The 21,674-nt window shown below is 43.4% G+C and overlaps 1 protein-coding gene across 1 annotated transcript in view; it reads right to left on the bottom strand.

Moving 5' to 3' along the window:
• Positions 1–475: 475 nt before the first annotated feature.
• rasa2 (RAS p21 protein activator 2) overlaps positions 476–21,674 on the bottom strand; it is a 196,659-nt gene continuing 175,460 nt past the window's right edge. The window contains exons 21-24 of the mRNA XM_084332855.1: positions 20,638–20,846; positions 16,783–16,886; positions 7,040–7,214; positions 476–5,887 (exon numbers count right to left, since the gene is read on the bottom strand). Of these exons, the coding sequence (XP_084188981.1) occupies positions 5,857–5,887; positions 7,040–7,214; positions 16,783–16,886; positions 20,638–20,846 (519 nt within the window). The 3' untranslated portion in view covers positions 476–5,856. The remainder of the gene's footprint in view (positions 5,888–7,039; positions 7,215–16,782; positions 16,887–20,637; positions 20,847–21,674) is intronic.

The raw sequence follows: 21,674 nt of genomic DNA, 5'->3' as shown, positions 1-21,674 counted from the left end.
TAATAAAGTCTGGGGAGTCAAACGTTCAACCCCTCCCCTCCTCGTGTACATTTGGTAGAAGTGGCAACCTTTTGTCTAACGCAGGCCCAGGAACAGTTAGTTTGAAAGCTAGGCTTTTCATGTTGCCCAAGAGTTTAAAATTAATTTCCGTAAACAAATCAAACCATTTAAAACTAGTTCAATCGGGAGAGAGAATTTGAAACAAATGTATTTACAATATAATACAATTTAAGAACATTTGGCGATGACTCCATTTGATGCGATGGCTCATCTACAGCGAAATACATGAACAGCTGAAGAGCAGATATTAAACGGATAGTGAAATGTGATGCGATGCAGTCTCCCTAATTACATTTTTGTTCAATTGTAGCAAATGGTGTTTATACAACTGACCTTTAAAGAAATGGCTGACGTTCTCAGTTGATAAGTTGTTCATCTTTTCACCAGTACAAGAAAAAATCCCACACATTTGGAGAAGCATTGGCAACGTGTTTATTGTAAATTATTTCAAATGGACAGCAAAAGAAAATAAAAAAACATTGTTTCATGTAGAGAAAATAATTATAAAATATTGAATGTTTAAATAACAAAAGCATCAACCTTTTACTGACACATTGATGAGTATAAGAGTGAGAGGAGTACAATATCCACATGTCACTCTTACTGCAACTATCCATAGTACACTGAAGAGGAAAACCTGATATGAGATATTTATGATGTCGTGAAAGTGACCTTTGAGGTCTTCGAACGGATAACTGGCCAAATTTGTTCAACTGTGTTTTTCCACAGTAAAATTCTGGCACTCGGCACACATAGCTCTGAGCTTCCCATACACACATACAGACTGATGTACTGTAGGTTGACAGGTGTAGCCTACATTAGCTGGCAAACTGGATTTTAACCATATTTGACCCACATTTTTATCTTTTTCTTTTATTAATCAAAATATGAAATCTGGGGAACAAGGCTTAAAATCTACTTCTTTTTGCTCTAGTGAAAATCCAGCCTTTCGGTATGATTTTTCATCAACCAAACAAATGATGTTCAGGACTGACAATGGTCCAGGGGGGATATGCAGTTAGCAAGATAACGTTAAAAAAAATATATAATTCTGATTCATAATTCTTTATTTTTTTCATAATCAAGAATTATCGACATGCATGACTAAATGAACATTCCTCAACCTAACATTGAAGTTTAGTTTTACAGATTCAAAAAACCAAAAGTTATCTGGCTAGATTGTGAAAAAAAACTACCCAGATGTTAAAAAGTTGTTGGTCTCCTGCATTGACATCATCGAAACATCCTCCAAATTGCCCCCAAATCACTCATGCCAAAAAAAAAGGCTGGGAGCATGCGTGGGGATTTCGGGCAGGATTGTCCGAGAGGACCGGATAATGTCAATAAAGGAGGCGGCCATTTTGAAACTCTGAGCGCTAATGAAAGGCCACTGCATGTTTTCATACATGCATCTAATCCAGATCTCACAGACGGCATTGTATCCTTGTGTTCTGATGCGATGCCTAACGAGAGGTATGGTAATGTGCAGAGAAGAACATGGAAAGATTCCCTTATGATCAAACACATGGCAGAGATGAAAGCAATGACAGGAGACCACCTTGACGGAAATCACCCAGGTCATCTTTACCTTCATACATGAATGAGTCGAGAGCACACCACCCATGGACATGGACTACAACAAGGCTATTAGCCCTCAGCAAAACTAGTGACGATTACATGCAAAGCCTTAAGATATGTTCAAAAGACAACATCCAGTCTAGAATCACTTGACTGGTCTCAATAGGTTGCAATTGGCAAATCGATTTTCCTAAAATGTACCAAAAAAAAAATTGTATACATTTTTCGCTCTAAAGTAAGGAAAATGCAATGCAATGACATCAACAAATTGTATTGCCTGATATGGTTGAAATTCTATGGACAGTCATGTTCCTGTACCTATAGTAAACATGCTTGTTTACTTGTTTATTTTTAATAATTATATCAAATTTGAGGTGATTGTGATTTTGAAAATAAAAGTTATATATATATATATATAATATGCCATTGGAATCAAGTGTAGTTTTGCTAGGGTTGGGCAGTCCTGCATGTAAAAAATCTCAAACTCTGCCCTCTTTTCTTGATCCTCCAATCACAAGTGTTGCTTTCCACGGACAAACGGGGAAAGCAACCGTTGCGATTGAGGATCAAGAAAAGAGGGCAGAGTTTAGGCCCTGTGGGACATTCCAGATAACATTGTCATCGGTAACACTGCATCACCCATCATCAGAGTAGATTATGCAGTACCCTACCATAATAGTATGTAAGGTAACTCTCTGGGGCATTAGGAGAAGCAGCCAGCCTCAAAAGTACCACTGAAGACAAGAACAAGGTACCATTAATAAATCAACACAGTTTAGCAAGTCATTAAATCACAGTGTTAAAAAATTAAAATAATGAACATACAAAAAAAAGAAAAAAAAGAAATCTAAAAAAATATACTGTTAAATATACAGGACATGCACGTTAGAAATATATGACGGACCAAAGACAAAACTTCTGACAACAAATTAAAAAAAAAAGGGGGGAAATAAAACCCATGGTTGACCCTGTACTATCAGCATTAAACGTTCCGTCTTTTTGTTGTCGATCTAAGTTCAAGTTTCTAGGTTCTTTACTTTTAAACACGTTTGTCGTTCAAAAAAAGTGATGAGAATGAACGGTTTGACTCTGTAGACATGGTCCTCTAGACACAAAACCACCATGCAATTAAAGAGTGATGATTAGTTTGTTCGGTCATAGGCGGTCGGACTCTACGGGGTCTGATTGTTATAGAATAAGGACCATGAAAAGGGGGGGGGGGTAAGGCTGGGTATCAATCAGGGACCTTTGCAGCAGTAGTTGGGATTCTCTCTTCCTGTTCACAGCGAGTGCGTTTACATGCAGAAATCGTTTTCTAACATTATTCCAGATATTTTGAGTATTCCATATTTGAGCTAGGTACTGTAAGCTCATACCCCGGCAGGGAGAAACCGGAATAGGCTAGCGGGGATATGCGGACATTAGTGAGGACATTGTGGCCTGTAAAATACTATCTGCTTTACTATTTTAATTAAACATTTTATTTGTTGGGTTTTTGTAGTCTGTGTAAGTCGCGTTTCCATGGTAATGGAATGCTGTATTTAAATCATATATACAATACAGGGATATTGGTGATCAGAATATGAAGATGTACAGTATTACAAACACCTTATTCCAACTTAAAGGAATACTTCAGCCAAAGAAATAATAATTTGTATATCAATTATTCACCACGTGATTCCTTGAGTTTATGAAGATTCAACGGTGAAGATGGAATCCAAACAGCGGTAGCCATACTTGGTGAATTGAAATTAACGGTTTTAACAACAGCAAAACATCCGTTTACAAACGATCAAACACATCTCGCAGTATAATCCAAGTCTCCTTCATCCAGTCGTATGCTCAGTGCTTCACAAACGCATGCATTTCATATAGTTTTGCTTTTGTTTTTTGTTAAATAATCTCCAGTAACTTCAATTCATCAAGTATGGCAACAGTTTCTTCTACAATCTGCCTTTATCATAGAGCCATGCAAGGAGAAATAAATAGTCATGAATTCAAGGCATCACAGGGTGAGTAATTGATATAGCGATGACCATGTTTGGGTGAGAGCTTATGAGATATTAGCTAGTATCCGGAATACTCTGTGCATATTAACACACTCAGCTGACAGGACACACCAGAGATGACAGTGGCCTATGCTATAGCACTCAGCAAGCCAGCTGCTGCAAGTAAAAAATGTAAAACAACCATTTGGACTTTTAAGGAGAGCACATCACTTCAAAACTGGTTTCTCATAAGAGCAACAGTGGGTGCCGTGGGTAGAGCTTCACTAAGCAGCTCCGGCGTGCTGGTAATGAAAGGTTCTTGATGGACACTGGGCTCCAAATATGTGCTAGTTTAGGGGCCTGAGATTGTCTGGACTGATTTCAGGGCTGAGCAGCGATGTGCGGCCCGGGCTGATGTGGAGAGATTTACTCCCTGGCAACCGTCTCGCTCAGTGATAAGATAAATGTGGGGCGAGATGTCTATAGTGTGACACTGTAGATCAGTAATCAGAGTCAAGTGGAAACCCGCTGACGGACCACACATATGCCTTCAGGAGCTTGGAAGCCACAACAAATGAGATGCAATCCATCAGCCCATGTCATTAAAAAGTGAGGATATATTACCAAAATGTACACAATCAACCAAATATATAATTTCTTTCCATTTTTTCTTCTTTTTTTTTCTCTTTTTTTAAACATCCGTATTCAAAATACATTAATATTATTTTTTTCAAGTCAAATCTATGAAAATTGTCTTTGGTGTAAGAAAAAATAGCTATTAAAATCTACAGGCTATAAATGTTATCGTACAGGAATGAAAAGGAGAACGTACATGAGATCATGCAACTGATCAATATGGGAGATTGATACCACGTATCTATATGTGTTTCCATTTGGAGGCGACTCCAAATATTTAAAGTGCTTTTGCATTATTCCCTCGCCACCGGATGTGAAAGAGATTGTCAGAACATCCCTTTAACAAAGTAAGGCAAAACGGTTTCATCCACTTAACTGTACTCTGAAAAATTTCCGACATTTTGTTCAAAGCACAAAAAGGAAAGAAAGAGGAAAGAATTGAGACTCAGCAAAAAAATAAATAAGGACATTCCCTTTAAAAAAACAAATTATTATCTACTGTGTCTGCTGTCTGGATGTGACAAGATGTCAAATGACAGAGCTATAAGGCAGAGTGTCCATAGGAAACATGTTTTTCAGCTGGCAGCGCTTGGGGGAGGGGGGCGGGGTAGAGTGGTGGCTGCTGTTGTTGCTAGGCTACCACAAATAAACCACCAGGAGCACAGTTCTTTTACTGAAAGCCGAAATATTTTCAACTTCTATCGCTCGGCGGTCTGAGAGCTAAAGACACGCTCTGTTCTCAAGAGCGTGATAGACCCATCTTGAACCCCCTCTTTTCATGATTCTCCCAATAGGGGGGGGGGGGCTGTGGCAACGGCTGCAATTGGAGGATCAAGAAAAGAGGGCAGAGTTTGAGATCGGCGCAATAGTGAGAGGAATGACGAGAAGTAGCCAGCAGTGAAAAGACATGTTGACGTGGAACACGTCGCCTGACAGATTGTGAAAAGCGACATGATTGTTGATGATACAAAACTGAGTGAATAAACTATAGTATTTTAGCAGCCTATATTCACACACCATTAACGACGACCATGTTCTCACACAACTGTATAAAAAAATACAAATAAAATGTACGTGATTTGATACTGTGCAAATCAAGGAGAGGAGTGAGAACCCATTCTGTGGGGCCTGTGGTGTGTACATAAAAAAGGGAGGGGGGAGGGGCAGACAGAGCATACTGCGAAAGGAAAGGACAAAAAAAAATCCTTCTTTGTGAGTACCAGTGTCTAGATCCCATGGCCTGGAAAGATCTCAGCTGCCACCTGGGGGTGGGTTTGCTCCTTGGTGGCCCTTTTCTAAACTGATCCCTCACCTTAACCTCACAGTGCAACGACACAAGGTCCTTTCGAGCGATGGGATCTAGACATTACCCAGAGCGAGAGATCCTGGAGAAGACAAGACGACGCTTTTTCCCCTGTCTTTAGGAGCATGGACTTCTCGGAGGATCAGTAGAGTGCGGTCTTGGATCTCCTGGGCACGCGGTGGGCGTTCTCTCTGGGCCTCCGTTGGTGCTCCAGTGTAGGACTATGGTGCTGTACGTGGCATACCGCCACCTGCTGGTTGGGCTGTCTGAGAACAGACCTGCCTGCACTGGTTAAGAGGTTTTCCCGACTATTGGGTTGAGCCTGGGAAAATGAACAAACAATTTTTTTGTTAAATACAGATGTTTACATGGAGTTTGTGCATACCCGTTTAGATTAGATTAGAATGTATTGTCATTAACCAGCACAAGTACAGTACAACGGAAATAAGTTTGGCATCCAACCAGAGTACAAATGTAACAGTAAAGTGCATTAACAATATACAGGTGAATCAACTGGGTATAAAATATATAAATGAGTACTACTGAGTAGTGTCATTCATACACTAGTGAATAACCAAGAGGGCAGTATGCATCCATACACCGACAGCGAATAATCAAGAGGGCGGTATGCATCCATACACCTACAGCGAATAATCAAGAGGGCAGTATGCATCCATACACCTACAGTGAATATTCAAGAGGGCGGTATGCATCCATACACCTACAGTGAATATTCAAGAGGGCGGTATGCATCCATACACCTACAGTGAATAATCAAGAGGGCAGTATGCATCCATACACCTACAGTGAATATTCAAGAGGGCGGTATGCATCCATACACCTACAGTGAATAATCAAGAGGGCAGTATGCATCCATACACCTACAGCAAATATTCAAGAGGGCGGTATGCATCCATACACAGACAGTGAATAATCAAGAGGGCGGTATGCATCCATACACCGACAGCGAATATTCAAGAGGGCGGTATGCATCCATACACCTACAGCGAATAATCAAGAGGGCGGTATGCATCCATACACCGACAGTGAATAATCAAGAGGGCGGTATGCATCCATACACCGACAGCGAATATTCAAGAGGGCGGTATGCATCCATACACCGACAGTGAAGTCACTGCAAAAAGCACTTCTTCTATAGGCGCCTCCAGCGCTCTGCCCTCGTTGAAAACAACAGAAGAAAGATGCTACTGTAGGTGGACACAAGCCCTCGTGTCTCTTGACCAGGGTGGGAATTCTACTTTTCAGTGGATGTGTTAAGATTTTCACTAAACGTCGTTTCCACCACGCCTCCCGTACTGCCGGGTTTCTTCTGAACTACTACGGAAGCTGAATTCACCAGATTACATCTTTTGACAACATTGGCAGGCGCTGGCCTCCTGAAACCTGCACCATCGAATTGAAATCGGGACCTTGTGAATACAAAATCTTAAAATCAGGTGAATCAGTGACTCACAGGCTGCCAGGCTTTGCAGTGGGGTCATTCCTGGTGTCGTGCTCCTCCTGCAGCTCCTCCATGATGGTGAGGAGTGTCTTGAGGGTTTGGAAGGTCTCCTTGGCGTCCTGGATGGTGAATTTGGAGTACTCGTCCAGCTCCCGCTGAGGGCCCTGGTATACCGCTCCACATGCATCTGGAGGCGGGACACGGGAGCGCATGAATGGACGAGCACACATACAGGATGTAGACATAGGCACAAAACAAGGACAGTTATGAATAAGGGAAAGATTCCTCTCATCCGATTTCCTATGTCACATTTTAATTCCCGTGAGTGAAATAGATAACATTTAGCTAACGTTATTGTCGATAATAAAGATCATTAATATTTGTTTTAGAGTAATTAGAATGACCATACAAAGCATTCACTAAATGCTGCCTTGGTGGCTTGAGTTCAAGTTTGCTTTTATTCAAGTTGAAATGGGTCTACAACAGTGGCGGCTGCTGACCAAATTTTTTGGTGAAGCACAAATTATTATGTTATATTATATATTAAATTATATTTTTAAAACATCCCCCAATGTGTGTGTCAGTGGTGGCTGGTGAGTTCAGAAATTGGGGAGGACAGGAGAGACACTGTTACATCCCAATGTATATATTCCCCAGTGTGTGTCTCCATGTGTGTGTGTTCTCCATTTTTGTTTCCTCCCTCCAGCCATTGTTCCCTCCACCATTGGTCCCTGCCAGGCCTGCCCTTCCATTATAGCAACACAGCACCGATTGGTGGATGGTTTTCCAGACTCCAACACTCAATCAACACCACCCAATCATGGATCACCCCACACCTGTTAAAACATGGCTTCTCACTTCAGTCACTCTCTCTCTCTGGCATGAGGCTAGGCCTAGTGTGATTTTGTAACCTGTAACTTTGACAATATTGCATTTCGTTTATTGGCCTTTGGTGCTTAGTGGAAATTGCCTTGTGTGTGTATGGCCACAGAGAGAGCATTGTTAGTTATAGTTTGTTTTTGTATATATTCTGCCTTTGTTTTATGTATCATTAATGTGTTTTTCTCTCTCTCAGGAAGCACAGATGGGGTGAGCTGCCATTTCCTTTGGATATTGTTTTCTCCTGTTTTGGTTAGGTAAGAGTAGTTTAGGTAATGTAATTTCTTTTACCATAGATTAGATTGGGTTTATTTGGAGTATAGTGGTGTTTGTTTGTTGTTTTGGCCTGGGCTCACCCTTGAGCTATATGTGCTTCCTTTGCATCTTTCAATAAATATCATTGTTGTTTACAAACGTGGTCCATCTTTTCTGTCAACCAACTGTTATGTTACAGCCCTCTACCCTTAGACTCACAGGGGTCGTAACATAAATGGGGGCTCGTCCGGGATTTTGTAACCCGTGTTCAATTGTTGGTTGATGGATTTGGTTAACTGTGTTTGTTTACACTTGTAGTTATTAATTAATCTGTGTGTAAAAATGGCATTTGTGTAAAAAAAAATAATGGCAGTTAGTACTTTTGATCTGGGGAAATTCTTGAGCAATCCTACTTGGGAAGCGCTGGATAGCTGCCGCAAGGCAGACTTAGTGGAGATTGCCACACATTTTAAACTCTCGGTTCAACAAAAGCATCTTAAGCAGGATATCAGGTGTCTTGCAAGTTCTCCTGGTGAACCTACGGAAGCACAGCCTTCTGAGGAGCAAGCTCATGGTGCTGAGAAGGCAGGTGTGAAAGTCACATTGCCACATTTTCACTTGGCCTCTCCTGTGTCATCTGGGTCTCGAGAAGGGGCCCAGGTCAAGGTTAGAATAGCCCGTCTCCAGATGGAGGCTCAGGAGAAGGCACAAGCACGTGAGGCGGAGTATCGGCTTCGTAAAATGGAGCTTGAGGCGGAAAATGAAAGGGCTGTTAACATCCGTAGGTTGGAGCTTGAGGTGGAAAAAGAGCTCAGACTGCGGGAGTTGGAGCTGGGAGACCAAAGGAGTGGATCCAACTCTGCTACACCGACTCCTCCACAAGGCCCGGGTATGTCCTCCTCCACAGCTTATTCATCACACACTTTTGATATAAGTAAACACATTGCTTTGGTGCCTCCGTTCCGAGAGACAGAAGTTGATACTTATTTTAATGTGTTTGAGCGTATTGCTGCTTCATTGCGCTGGCCAAGAGAGGTCTGGCCTTTGTTGCTTCAATGCAAATTGACTGGTAAAGCCCAAGAGGTTTGTTCAACACTTTCCCTAGAAGATAGTTTACTGTATGATACTGTGAAGGCTGCCATCCTTCGTGCATATGAGCTTGTGCCCGAAGCTTATAGGCAGAGGTTTCGCAGTCACAAGAGAGCTGTCAACCAGTCCTTGGTAGAGTTTGCTAGAGAGAAGGGAACTCTCTTTGATAAATGGTGTGCAGCAAGCAAGGCCTCAGATCTTAACTCTCTCAGAGAACTCATTCTATTAGAAGAGTTTAAGAATCGTTTGCCAGAGCGTATTGTAATTTACCTGAGTGAGCAGAAAGTGTCCACTCTGCAGCAGGCTGCTGTATTAGCTGATGAGTTTGCGCTAACCCATAAAACTGTTTGTAGATAGGCGTGACTCGTTTCTCCCCCATGATTTCTCTCATAGACCTTCTGTCCCCAACCATCCAGAATTCACACACCAGACCAAAAATGTCACCTCCACGCTCAAAAGACTACTGTCATAAACCTGGTCATGTTATTTCTGACTGTTTAACATTGAAACGTAAGCAGCAACCGTCCTCTCAGAACTTTAGACAACCCAAAGGGGTTGGTCTGATTAAAATGGCACCTGATTCCGATCAACAGATGCACAATGATCAGGATGTTCTCGATCCTTGTTTCAGGCCATTTACTTCCAAGGGTTTAGTTTCCTTGACAGGGGATCCAAAAGATCAGTGTACAGTTCAGATCTTACGAGATACTGGAGCCTCACAATCCTTTATCCTCTCTGATGTACTACCTCTGTCTGAGAAATCTTCCTGTGGTTCTAGTGTCCTAGTTAAAGGTATTGAGATGGGTTTCGTGCCAGCCCCGTTACACTGTATTCATGTACAATCTGATTTGGTCACTGGTTTCTTTAAAATAGGGGTGAGACCTTCCTTGCCAGTTAAAGGCATTTCCTTTATCATGGGAAATGATTTAGCTGGAGGACAGGTGAACGCTGTGCTGGAAGTGTTGGATCACCCAGACACAGATTCTCTGCCTGATGACTTGTCACAGAACTTACCTGAAGTTTTTTCTGCAAGTGTTGTCACTCGGGCTCAATTGAAAAAGAGAGGTGATGAAATTAATTTGTCTGACTCTGTTTTTGCTTCAGCCTTTGTCAGGGAGGAGTTGCTGGCTCCAGCTTCTGATACCGCTGACAAACCACCGACTCATAGTAAGGTACCCCCACAGACAACTGTAACTAGTTCCGACGCATTGAAGTTACCCGTTACTCGTGAAATGCTAATTACTGCCCAGAAGGCTGACCCTTCTCTTGCAAAATGTTTCTCTTCTCTTGAAACAGAACAGAGGAGAGAGTTGCATTCTTATTTTGTGGATGAAGGAGTTTTGATGCGTACATGGAGGTCCCATGGTACTAGACTGGCAGAGCATGCACAATCGGAGATAGGGCTACCAGATCAGGTGCCAGACTGGAGCACTGTTTATCAGATTGTTGTCCCTGCAGTTTATCGTCAGCATGTACTGTTCTTGGCCCATGACCACCCTTGGTCTGGACACTTGGGAGTCACTAAAACATACAACAGAATACTTCAACATTTCTTTTGGCCCGGTTTGAAGTCCGATGTAGCACAGTACTGTCGTACCTGTAGTACTTGTCAGATCACCGGAAAGCCAAACCAGGTAATTCCACCTGCTCCCCTCTGTCCTATACCTGCGGTCGGTGAACCATTTGAACATGTCATAGTTGACTGTGTTGGTCCGTTGCCAAAGACCAAAGCCGGCAATCAGTTTTTGTTGACAATAATGTGTACCGCCACCCGTTTCCCTGAGGCTATCCCTCTTCGCAGAATTACAGCGCCTGTAATAATTAAGGCTTTGACGAAGTTCTTCTCCACGTTTGGACTGCCTAAGGTAGTACAAACTGACCAAGGCACCAACTTCCTGTCTAGGTTATTTGAGCAAGTGTTACAGTCCCTGGGTATCCGACATATAGTGTCCAGTGCCTACCACCCTGAAACTCAGGGGGCTCTAGAACGTTGGCATCAGACATTAAAGTCCGTGTTGCGTAAATATTGCTTAGACACAGAAAGATTGGGATGAGGGTGTCCCCCTTGTTCTATTTGCTGCGCGAGAGACCATACAGGAGTCTCTTGGTTTCAGTCCTGCTGAGCTCGTTTTCGGGCACACTGTTAGAGGGCCTCTGAAAGTTCTTAAAGAACGGTTCATGTGAAAGGGTGCCAGCACACCCACTAATGTTCTAGATTTTGTTAGCCAGTTTCGAGAGCGACTGCATCAGGCGTGCTCTCTCGCAAAAGAAGCGCTCTCTTCTTCCCAGAGAACTATGAAACGGCACTATGACGAGAAAGCTGTTTCTCGATCTTTCCAGCCAGGTGATACGGTTCTAGTCCTGTTACCTATCCTTGGTTCTGCTCTTTCCGCTAGTTTTTCCGGACCGTATGCAATAGACAAGAAGATAAGTGATACAGACTATGTGGTTCGCACCCCTGATCGTAAACGTCACTCTCGTGTTTGCCACATCAATATGCTTAAACCATATTTTTCCAGAGATAGTGTGCAGGTGAAGACCTCAGACCAGACAGCCAGACTGGCCGTCTCTGCTGTTGCCTCAACTCCAATAGTTCCGGACTCTCCTGACGTTAGTGGTGAGGATGTAGATGGCTTGGAGTTGCGCAATGCAGCCCATCAGGGTGCTAGATTGTCCAACACTGAGATGTTATTGAACCTGCCCACTCACTTAGCACACTTACCTGAGGAGCAGCGAGAGGACATCACAAATTTGATTCAGGCCTACATGGCTCTGTTTGGTGATGTTCCCTCCTGTACTTCTGTATTGGCCCATGATATTAATGTTAACAATGGTGTGCCTATCAAGCAACATGCATACCGTGTTAACATCACCAAGAGGGCCATGATGCAACAGGAGGTTGACTATTTGTTAAAACATGGTTTAGCCAAGCCAAGTTGCAGTCCCTGGAGTTCACCTTGCTTGTTAGCTCCCAAATCGGATGGAACTCCTAGATTTTGTACTGATTTCCGAAAGGTAAATGCTGTCACCGTGCCTGATTCCTTCCCACTGCCCCGCATGGAAGATTGTATTGACAACCTTGGATCTGCCACCTATGTTAGCAAACTAGATTTGTTAAAGGGTTACTGGCAGGTCCCTTTGACCCCCCGTGCCTCGGAAATCTCTGCGTTTGTTACTCCCGACAATTTTTTGCAATATACTGTAATGCCTTTTGGAATGCGTAATGCCCCGGCCACTTTCCAGCGACTGGTGACCCTAGTCCTGGCTGGTGTTCCAAATTGTAATGCCTATCTCGATGACCTGGTTGTCTATTCGACCAACTGGCGTGACCACATGACAACCTTACAAACTGTCTTTGACCGCTTAGCTGGAGCCTCCCTGACCCTTAACCTTGCCAAGTGTGAGTTCGGCAAGGCTACGGTTACCTATCTTGGTAAGCAGGTAGGACAAGGACAAGTGCGTCCGGTGGATGCAAAAATATCTGCAATAACAAATTTTCCAGTGCCTACTACTAGGCGGGAATTGCGTAGATTCCTTGGGATGGCTGGGTATTACCGTGGTTTTTGCCGAAACTTTTCTTCTGTCGTCACTTCTCTCACTAGCCTGTGTAGCCCGTCCAAACCATTCATTTGGACAGCTGATTGTCAAAATGCATTTGATGGTGTTAAAGCTCTCTTATGCAGTTCCCCTGTTCTCTCTGCTCCAGATTTCTCCCTGCCGTTCCAGCTGGAGGTGGATGCCAGCGGGGTGGGAGCTGGAGGGGTGTTATTACAGGAAGATCACGATGGTGTCAGTCACCCGGTTTGTTATTTTTCCCGGAAATTTAACAAACATCAACTAAACTATTCCACTATTGAAAAGGAGACTTTGGCTATGTTGTATGCGTTGCAACATTTTGAGGTGTATGTCGGTTCGAGCGTATTACCAGTGGTAGTATACACCGACCACAACCCATTGGTTTTTCTGTCGCGGATGTACAACCACAATCAGCGCCTCATGCGTTGGGCGCTCATAGTGCAAAATTATAACCTCAGCATAAAGCATAAGAAGGGGTCTGAGAATGTGTTGGCGGATGCTCTATCTCGGAGTTAAATCTCTCGTGCGGTCGACTTGTTTGTTGACTGGTTCATTGTTGTACCGACGGCTTATTTTAGTTTTTTTCATAGCTCTTTACTTTGGAGTACAAGTTATCTCGGAGATGGGGATCTCGTTGTTAAAGAAAAACATGTTTTGTTGGTGGTATGTGTTATGTGTCAAACATGTTTTTGTCTTATGTATGGGGGTGTTACATCCCAATGTATATATTCCCCAGTGTGTGTCTCCATGTGTGTGTGTTCTCCATTTTTGTTTCCTCCCTCCAGCCATTGTTCCCTCCACCATTGGTCCCTGCCAGGCCTGCCCTTCCATTATAGCAACACAGCACCGATTGGTGGATGGTTTTCCAGACTCCAACACTCAATCAACACCACCCAATCATGGATCACCCCACACCTGTTAAAACATGGCTTCTCACTTCAGTCACTCTCTCTCTCTGGCATGAGGCTAGGCCTAGTGTGATTTTGTAACCTGTAACTTTGACAATATTGCATTTCGTTTATTGGCCTTTGGTGCTTAGTGGAAATTGCCTTGTGTGTGTATGGCCACAGAGAGAGCATTGTTAGTTAGTTTGTTTTTGTATATATTCTGCCTTTGTTTTATGTATCATTAATGTGTTTTTCTCTCTTTCTCAGGAAGCACAGATGGGGTGAGCTGCCATTTCCTTTGGATATTGTTTTCTCCTGTTTTGGTTAGGTAAGAGTAGTTTAGGTAATGTAATTTCTTTTACCATAGATTAGATTGGGTTTATTTGGAGTATAGTGGAGTTTGTTTGTTGTTTTGGCCTGGGCTCACCCTTGAGCTATATGTGCTTCCTTTGCATCTTTCAATAAATATCATTGTTGTTTACAAACGTGGTCCATCTTTTCTGTCAACCAACTGTTATGTTACAGCCCTTTACCCTTAGACTCACAGGGGTCGTAACAGACACTCACAGCTTTACTCCCAAGACACAATACAAGTCAAGAACGTATCACCAGATCAATCAGAGGTTATACAGCAGGCCAGGCACATACCCAATAGCATTGATTAGGCAATCATTAGGCAACTACAGTACAGCTACAGCACACACAGATTTGGATGGAGTCAAACGCACGCAAATGAACATGCACCGACACACACACGCGAGAGAGAAAGCGAGAGAGAGCGAGATAGACAGGGAGAGAGAGGCAGTGAGAGAGAGAGAGAGAGAGAGAGAGAGCGAGTGAGAGCACAGGAAGAGAGAGAAAAAGAAAGAGCGAAAGAAAGAGAGAGAGAGAGAAAGAAAGAGAAAGAAAGAGATATATCACGCCACTCACTCATCAGACGTCTTGATAAAGTGTATGTACTCCATATAGATCCAAATCCAACACTGTCAGTAATGTACAGTATCTCGTGCTGATCTCTCCCACTTCTGAGAATACACTTCTTATATCTTGTTATTACCGAACCACGAGCTTAGCTAAGCTGACGCACTGAATCGAAACTACTACACTTGACTGACTGGCGCCGCCCCTCCGCGTAGCAATCAACAGTATGCAACTGCAGAGCCGCAGAGCTGGCACCATTCTCTGATCGGATTTCAAGGCCGTCAATCATTCAATCCCCGTTCGTGAATGGCAAGAGCTTAGATGCACGGACCGGGCTTAGATGACGTTAATAGCCTATTTTGATTGGCTATTATATTCATCCCGGTCAGCCTGTGCAGGGAAAGTTGCACCAGAGTGATCGACAGCTAGCCATTACTGACTGCAGTGCAGGCCTGATCAGAGAGCTCAGAGCTGTCACTTTTGGCCATATTTATAAAAAAAAAAAAAAAAAAAAATCACTGGAATTTTTTTTGCAGAGTAAAACATTTCTAATAAAAATAAATAATAATAATTAAAAGAAATATATATATATATATGTAAATTAATAATAATTATGAATTATGAGTGAATTTGTGTTTCACGTGTAACCTCAGGGATTAAAGCAAAAAAAATCTCCTGACTGAACTTTTTTTCAGGCCAAGTCTTTTTTTTAAATAGTGTTAGCGGTTTAAGGGAGCCTACTTTTAGAGCCTACTGTCCTGACTGTGACTATAGACCCTACTGTTGTGGTTGTTGTGCCAGGCAGGGAGGCTGTGTGCTGGAGAGCGTGAATGCAAGTATTGTGGCTAGCTTCTGATTGATGGCGAGCTAGCACCCTTTTCCCATTACTTTGAACCATGACCTAAAAGGCTTGTTTAGGGACTACACGTTTCGCAATTATGCCACAACAATGTGGAACGCCCTACCCACAGCCATAAAAAAAATTTAATCCTCTGTTTCCCACAGGATTTAGTGAGACTGTGGTGGTGGGTGAACCTCTGCCCCTCCAGAGGTTCATCCCTATTGGCAAACTTTATATAATTTTTTTTTTTTTTTATATAAATTAAAATATTATATAAATATAATAAAATAGACGGAAATCCATCTAAAGACGGAACGTTTTAATGCCTGAATAACCTCCACTGGTCTACAATCTACATATATTGGACAATAAGTTCCTTTTCTATACTTGCCGCTGACCATGAAGTCACCATTATAAGGATTTGAGAGTTTAGCAATTAATACTGTATACTGCAGGCTCGTTCAGCCAAGCCATCTGCAGGGTTGACATTTTGATGAGTGATATTTCTCTGTTCAGTTGTAATATATCATGACTAAGATAAAGGACAAACACAAAGGCAGCTCTTCTGCTAGCAAACATTTTAAAAGCCTTTATTACTTGGCTAATAATTTTTTTCTGGCCTTACTGCACCAGTGAATGAATATAAAATGTTTCACCTAACGTTTGAAAATAATACTGTCCATGTGGCCTTTCCCCTATAAAATCATAGAAAGGCACAGGCCTGAAGGTTTTTAAATCACACTGTCATGTGTTTCTGTTATTCCCAAATTTTCCCAAGGGGATTAATAAAGGAATATCATATGATCTTATTAAAAGGAAGCTCTGGCCTACTCATAAACAGGCTTCAACAGGTTCTGGCAGATGTACAAAAATACAAACATTAGTTTGTCCTATTGCAATATTGTCTGCAATAGGTCCGTTTGCCAGAATATCACGCTTCAGCGGGATCACTTTTAACATAAACACAGGGAACCCAACCAGAGCCCCATGAAGCCTGGCACAATATGCCGTGCTTCAGTCGGGCACAGGCCTTATGCAATTCAAAACACTTTGTTGTGTGCGTGTGTGTGTGTTCTACTCTGGTCGTCGAGCTGGCGACTATAATGCAATAAACCAGGTGGTTTATTTGAGTTGCTGTGATCTTTGAGGCACTTAAAAGGTTTTGTTGTGGTGTTTTGTTACGGACCAGTGCCTTGTCAGACTGTCACTTATCTGAGCAGGAATGAGATGTTGTTATTTTTTCAATCTTTTACAGGCGCCAGCCAGCGGAACGTGCCATTCATGCGAACGCTGAGAGAAACACCAACCTTCCATCTTTTGGAGCTTGATGTAGTTTGAGGACAGGAGAGAGAAGATTCTCTCCGTCTCCCGGTCACAGTCTATGTCCAACTGGAGGTTGTCCACCACGGTGCTGCAGTGGGAGATACAGGACGTCGTTAACACAAGAAACAGAACAACATACTAAACACTGGTCTGGACACAGGATTGAGACCCTGTGTATCAGCCATAGATGTATATAAAGACTAGATGGCGCAAGGCGGAGTCTCCCGCACAGTTCACCGGTGGCCATCTTGCTTCAGTGGACTACTGCTTTAAGGTGAGTGATCTGCACAAACAAAAATACTCTTACTCGCTGAAATCTTGACGGATTTACAAACGGTTTGGTTTATTACAAATGTTATTAACGTGGATATGATTCTTGCTTGGAAGAATTTTTTTTAAATGTTCATATGAAAGTCCATTATAAGTACCGTATGCAGACAACTACATCTGACGTTTTTAACAAAACAAACGGTTTGAAAATTGAGCGAGCTATGGTTATTTTTCAATAGTACATGCACTATAGACATTCATGTTATGAGTGGGCGTGATACCCTGTAGCAAGATGGCCACCATGTGGCAACATTGGTCTCCGTTGGCCGGCAGCGCGGGTGAGTCATCTAGTCTTTATATATATATATATATATTTTTTTTTTATCCACTTTTTCTCCCATTTTCTATATTTTCTCCCATCCCAATTTCGTATCATCCAATTCAACCCTCCCCTGTCACGAACGCTGTTTCTTGCCTCCCACAAGCCGGCTGCAATGTGGACTAAGTCATACATAGCACAAGTCCCCTCCGGTACTTGAGGTAACAGCAGTCGCATCTTTTCACCTGCGCAGCTCGATCTCTCAGTGGCGAGGAGTAACGCGTGGGAGGCTCACGCTGCCCCCGACACTTCCTGATTCTACTGCGCAGGCGCACCAACCGACCTGTAGGAGTCGCTGTCCACAACGCCCGATCCCCACCCATCAGTTTCCCACCCCCTAATACGGCCAATGTGTATTAGTACGGACGACCAGCTAAACTGAAAGCAAATGTGGAGCGCTGGGCTCAAACAGGCAAGCCCAGCGTCTCCAGATTTCGTGGCGAGCGCCTTGCCCACTACGCCACGTAGCCGCCAGTCTTTATATACATCTATGGTATAAGCTGCCACTGGCCGACTATTTCAGTTGGAATTCTCCTTCCCTTCCTCCTACGCTATTTTGCGAGGGCACTGTCGCTGCATCCTGGGCTTAGCGCCGCCCAGAATGATTGTGATCGGCTTAGCGCCACCAAGGATGATTGTGATTGGCTTAGCGCCGCCCAGGATGATTGTGATTGGTTTAAAGAAATACAAACAAGGCAGAGCGTTATTTCCCCCTATACCAGAATGATAGGTTTTCAGCCAGACCTCTCTCCGACGCTGGCACATCACTGGCGTAGTATGGAGAGCGGTAAGGCTACGCGAGACTAACAAAATACAGACAGAATACCAACAACACATTATATAAGAATATAATCCTTTATCCTTTTTTTTATCCTTTTTTATAGCAATCCTACTGAGATATGGGTATTTTATATACGCTATATGACCAACGTATGCAGACACTTGGTAAATGGTGCATTTATATAGCGCTTTTATCCCAATTTGTTCCTCACATTTGACCCATTCTCTCACACATTCACACACCGATAGCAGAGGCAACCATGCAAGGTGCCAGCCTGCAGGAGCAATTAGGGGTTAAGTGTCTTGCTCACAGACACTTAAACACACTGCCCGGGAGGAGCGGGAATTGAACCGGAAACCTCCGGATTACCAGACGACTTCTCCATCTCCTGAGCCCTTAACAGTCTGGGGCTGTTTCTCATGGTTCGGCTGTGTACCGTAGTTCCAGTGAACTGGCATTGATTGACAATGACATTCTAGAGCCAATTCTGCGCTTCCAACTTTGTGGCAACAGTTTGGGCCCTTTTCCTGTTTCAGCATGACAATACCCCTGTGCATGAAACAAGGTCCATGCAGAAGTATGGAAGACCTTGACTGGTTTGCACAGAGCCCTGACTTCAACCCCCTCAGACACCTTTAGGATGAATTGGATCACCGACTGCAAGCCATCAAGGCCCAACCTCAGTAACGCTCAGGTGGCTGAATGGAAGCAAATCCCCACAGCAGTGTTCCAGCATCTAGTGGAAAGCCCTGCCAGAAGAGTGGAGGCACGATTCTTGCTAAAATGTGAATCACGATTCTTCTCTCTAAGAATTGAGATCACGATTCTCTCACACTATTCTTATTTTTCATCATCATTTTAAAAAGTAAAGTAAAAATGTTAATATATATATTTTTTAATTTAAATAAATGTTTTAAGTAAATAAAAAACAGAAATGAGATCGCATAGGTCTATGAATCGAGATCGCGATTTTCGATTAATCGTGCAGCCTTAATATGAACATTGAGCTCCATTGTCCAACCGAGGCTGGAGAATAGTGTTTGGTCTCTACCTCAGAAAAAGGTGATTTCCCCCTCAACCTGCAGCGAGGGATCCACTCAGCTCAGAACATCACTGGCTGCCATCTACCATCTATGGAGGAACGTTACATCCGGAGAGCCACGAGCAGGGCTGGCAAGATCACCTCTGACCCGACTCACCCTGGTCATTATGCTGCCTATTATGGTCCTATGTTGCCCTAGAGGTGTTGTCCTGTTAGAACGTGGATTGCTGAATGTTTCTGCACAGCTAATCAAGTCGGATTCTGGTATATATCCCTACATTGGCGAATTAAGTGATTGTGATTAAACTGTGGCCCAGAACCAGAGGAATATGATGGTCTGATACAATGCAAAATAATATAGTCAAGATATTTGGGGGATTTAAGAGTATTTAGTAGGGGTGGAAGAAGTCACAAATATGACAGAATCTATTTGGGTTTGTAATACAGAGGACGAAAAATAAACACCACTGACATGCCAACTTTTAACTCGCTTTTTGTTTGACAGAAGAAGAACATAAACACAGGAAACCCGACCAGAGCCCAATAGGGCCTGGCAAAGATTTTAGTCTGGTCTTTTAATATGCCGTGCAGTCGGGCACGGGCCTTTTGCAATTCTAAACACGTTGTTGTCAGTGTGTGTGTTTTACTTTGGCCGCAGAGCCCGCGGCTATAATGCAATAAACCAGGTGGTCATGTCATATGAGCGTTTGAGTTGCTGTGTTCTTCTGCTTCCGTTTGTTACATCTTCAGCAGCAAATCGTTGGAAGGTGTTTTCTTGTGGACAAGTGCCGTGTCAGACTGTCAACACTTTCCTGAGCAGGAAGGAGATGTTATAAAATGGTTTATTGGGGCGAGGCGAGTCAGTTTCAATTGCATTTTTTTTGTAGTTATCTGTTCGTAAGAAATACCTGTGTCATGTTTGTGATTAGATTAGATTAAAATGTATTGTCATCATACATCATACGTCATCTCTGTGCATTCAGTAGAAAGCCATCTGGCCGCATGTTAGCCTTGCTTAGCACAATGAATGGAAGCGGACATGACCGGTTAGCCTAGGCATTGTCCAACTAATACCTCTCCCGAAGGCTAACCGGTCATGTCCTCTTCCATTCATTGTGCTAAGCTAGGCTAACATGCAGCCAGACTGAACGCACAGAGAGGAAACTGGTATCCATCTTCTCGTCTCTCTCTAGAGAAGACGGTAAGCTAATTTCCCAAAATGTCGGCGTGTTCCTTTAAGCTTTCTGGGAAAAGGGGGTGGGGGTTTTGGGGAGCGGTATTTCTCTCAGTGAGGGGAGAGAGGACGGGGAGGATAAAGGGAAGGTGTGAACAGAGGCCTCAGTGGTCCACAGTGGAGCGATACTCACGTTGTGCACGGCTTGCAGCCCGCTCCGCCGTCACACAGGCTCTTGCAGCACTGCCAGGCTCCGGTGGAGTAGGTGGAGGGGTGGAAGGCGGCAAGGCGCCCGGGGTTACACCTGCTGACCTGGCTCAGCGCGTCGATCCACTCGCTCGCCTCCACGCAGTTCCCTGCCTGCACGTAAAGCGGCTTCTCCGTGTGGATCACCTGGAACATCTGACCAGAAGGAGACACCAGCAGAGGAATCCAGATGAGGGGGAGCGACTCCAGACTCCCTCGCACACACGCACATCACTTGGCTGATACATTTTCAAGTTCAACCCAAGTTTGTGAGTCCAGTGTATGGAAATATTCATAGTGTGATTCAGCCACTATACACTGCAAGCCTACAGTATTTGCAATATTAGGGAAAAATACCCAGGGTCATCAACCGGGACCAGCTCACAATGAAATTAGATGTCCCTGGCCAACCCTGTGGAGACCAGCTCAATGTAATGAGTTGTCCCTGGCTAACCCTGTGGAGACCAGCTCAATGTAATGAGTTGTCCCTGGCCAACCCTGTGGAGACCAGCTCAATGTAATGAGTTGTCCCTGGCTAACCCTGTGGAGACCAGCTCAATGTAATGAGTTGTCCCTGGCTAACCCTGTGGAGACCAGCTCAATGTAATGAGTTGTCCCTGGCTAACCCTGTGGAGACCAGCTCAATGTAATGAGTTGTCCCTGGCTAACCCTGTGGAGACCAGCTCAATGTAATGAGTTGTCCCTGGCTAACCCTGTGGAGACCAGCTCACAAGTATATCCATCCCTTGACATACAGTTCATGATCAGACCACAAAACAAATGTACTGTAATTTCTACCACTAGTTTCAGCCAGGACAGGAAATGCATGTTTTTTCATCCATAAGCCACATTTGCTGGCGATTTCCATGATTAACTTTTAGCAGCCAAGATTATTAAAAATAAATAAATAAATAAAACAAAAACAGAATGCTCCTTGAATAAACAAACAAACAAGACACCAATGCAATATTGCAATCAAGGCAG

The sequence above is a fragment of the Notolepis coatsorum genome (genome assembly GCF_963971535.1).
Source record: "Notolepis coatsorum genome assembly, chromosome: 1".
In the NCBI taxonomy this organism is placed as follows: Eukaryota; Metazoa; Chordata; class Actinopteri; order Aulopiformes; family Paralepididae; genus Notolepis; species Notolepis coatsorum.
This window is presented reverse-complemented; position numbering and strand designations above follow the sequence as displayed.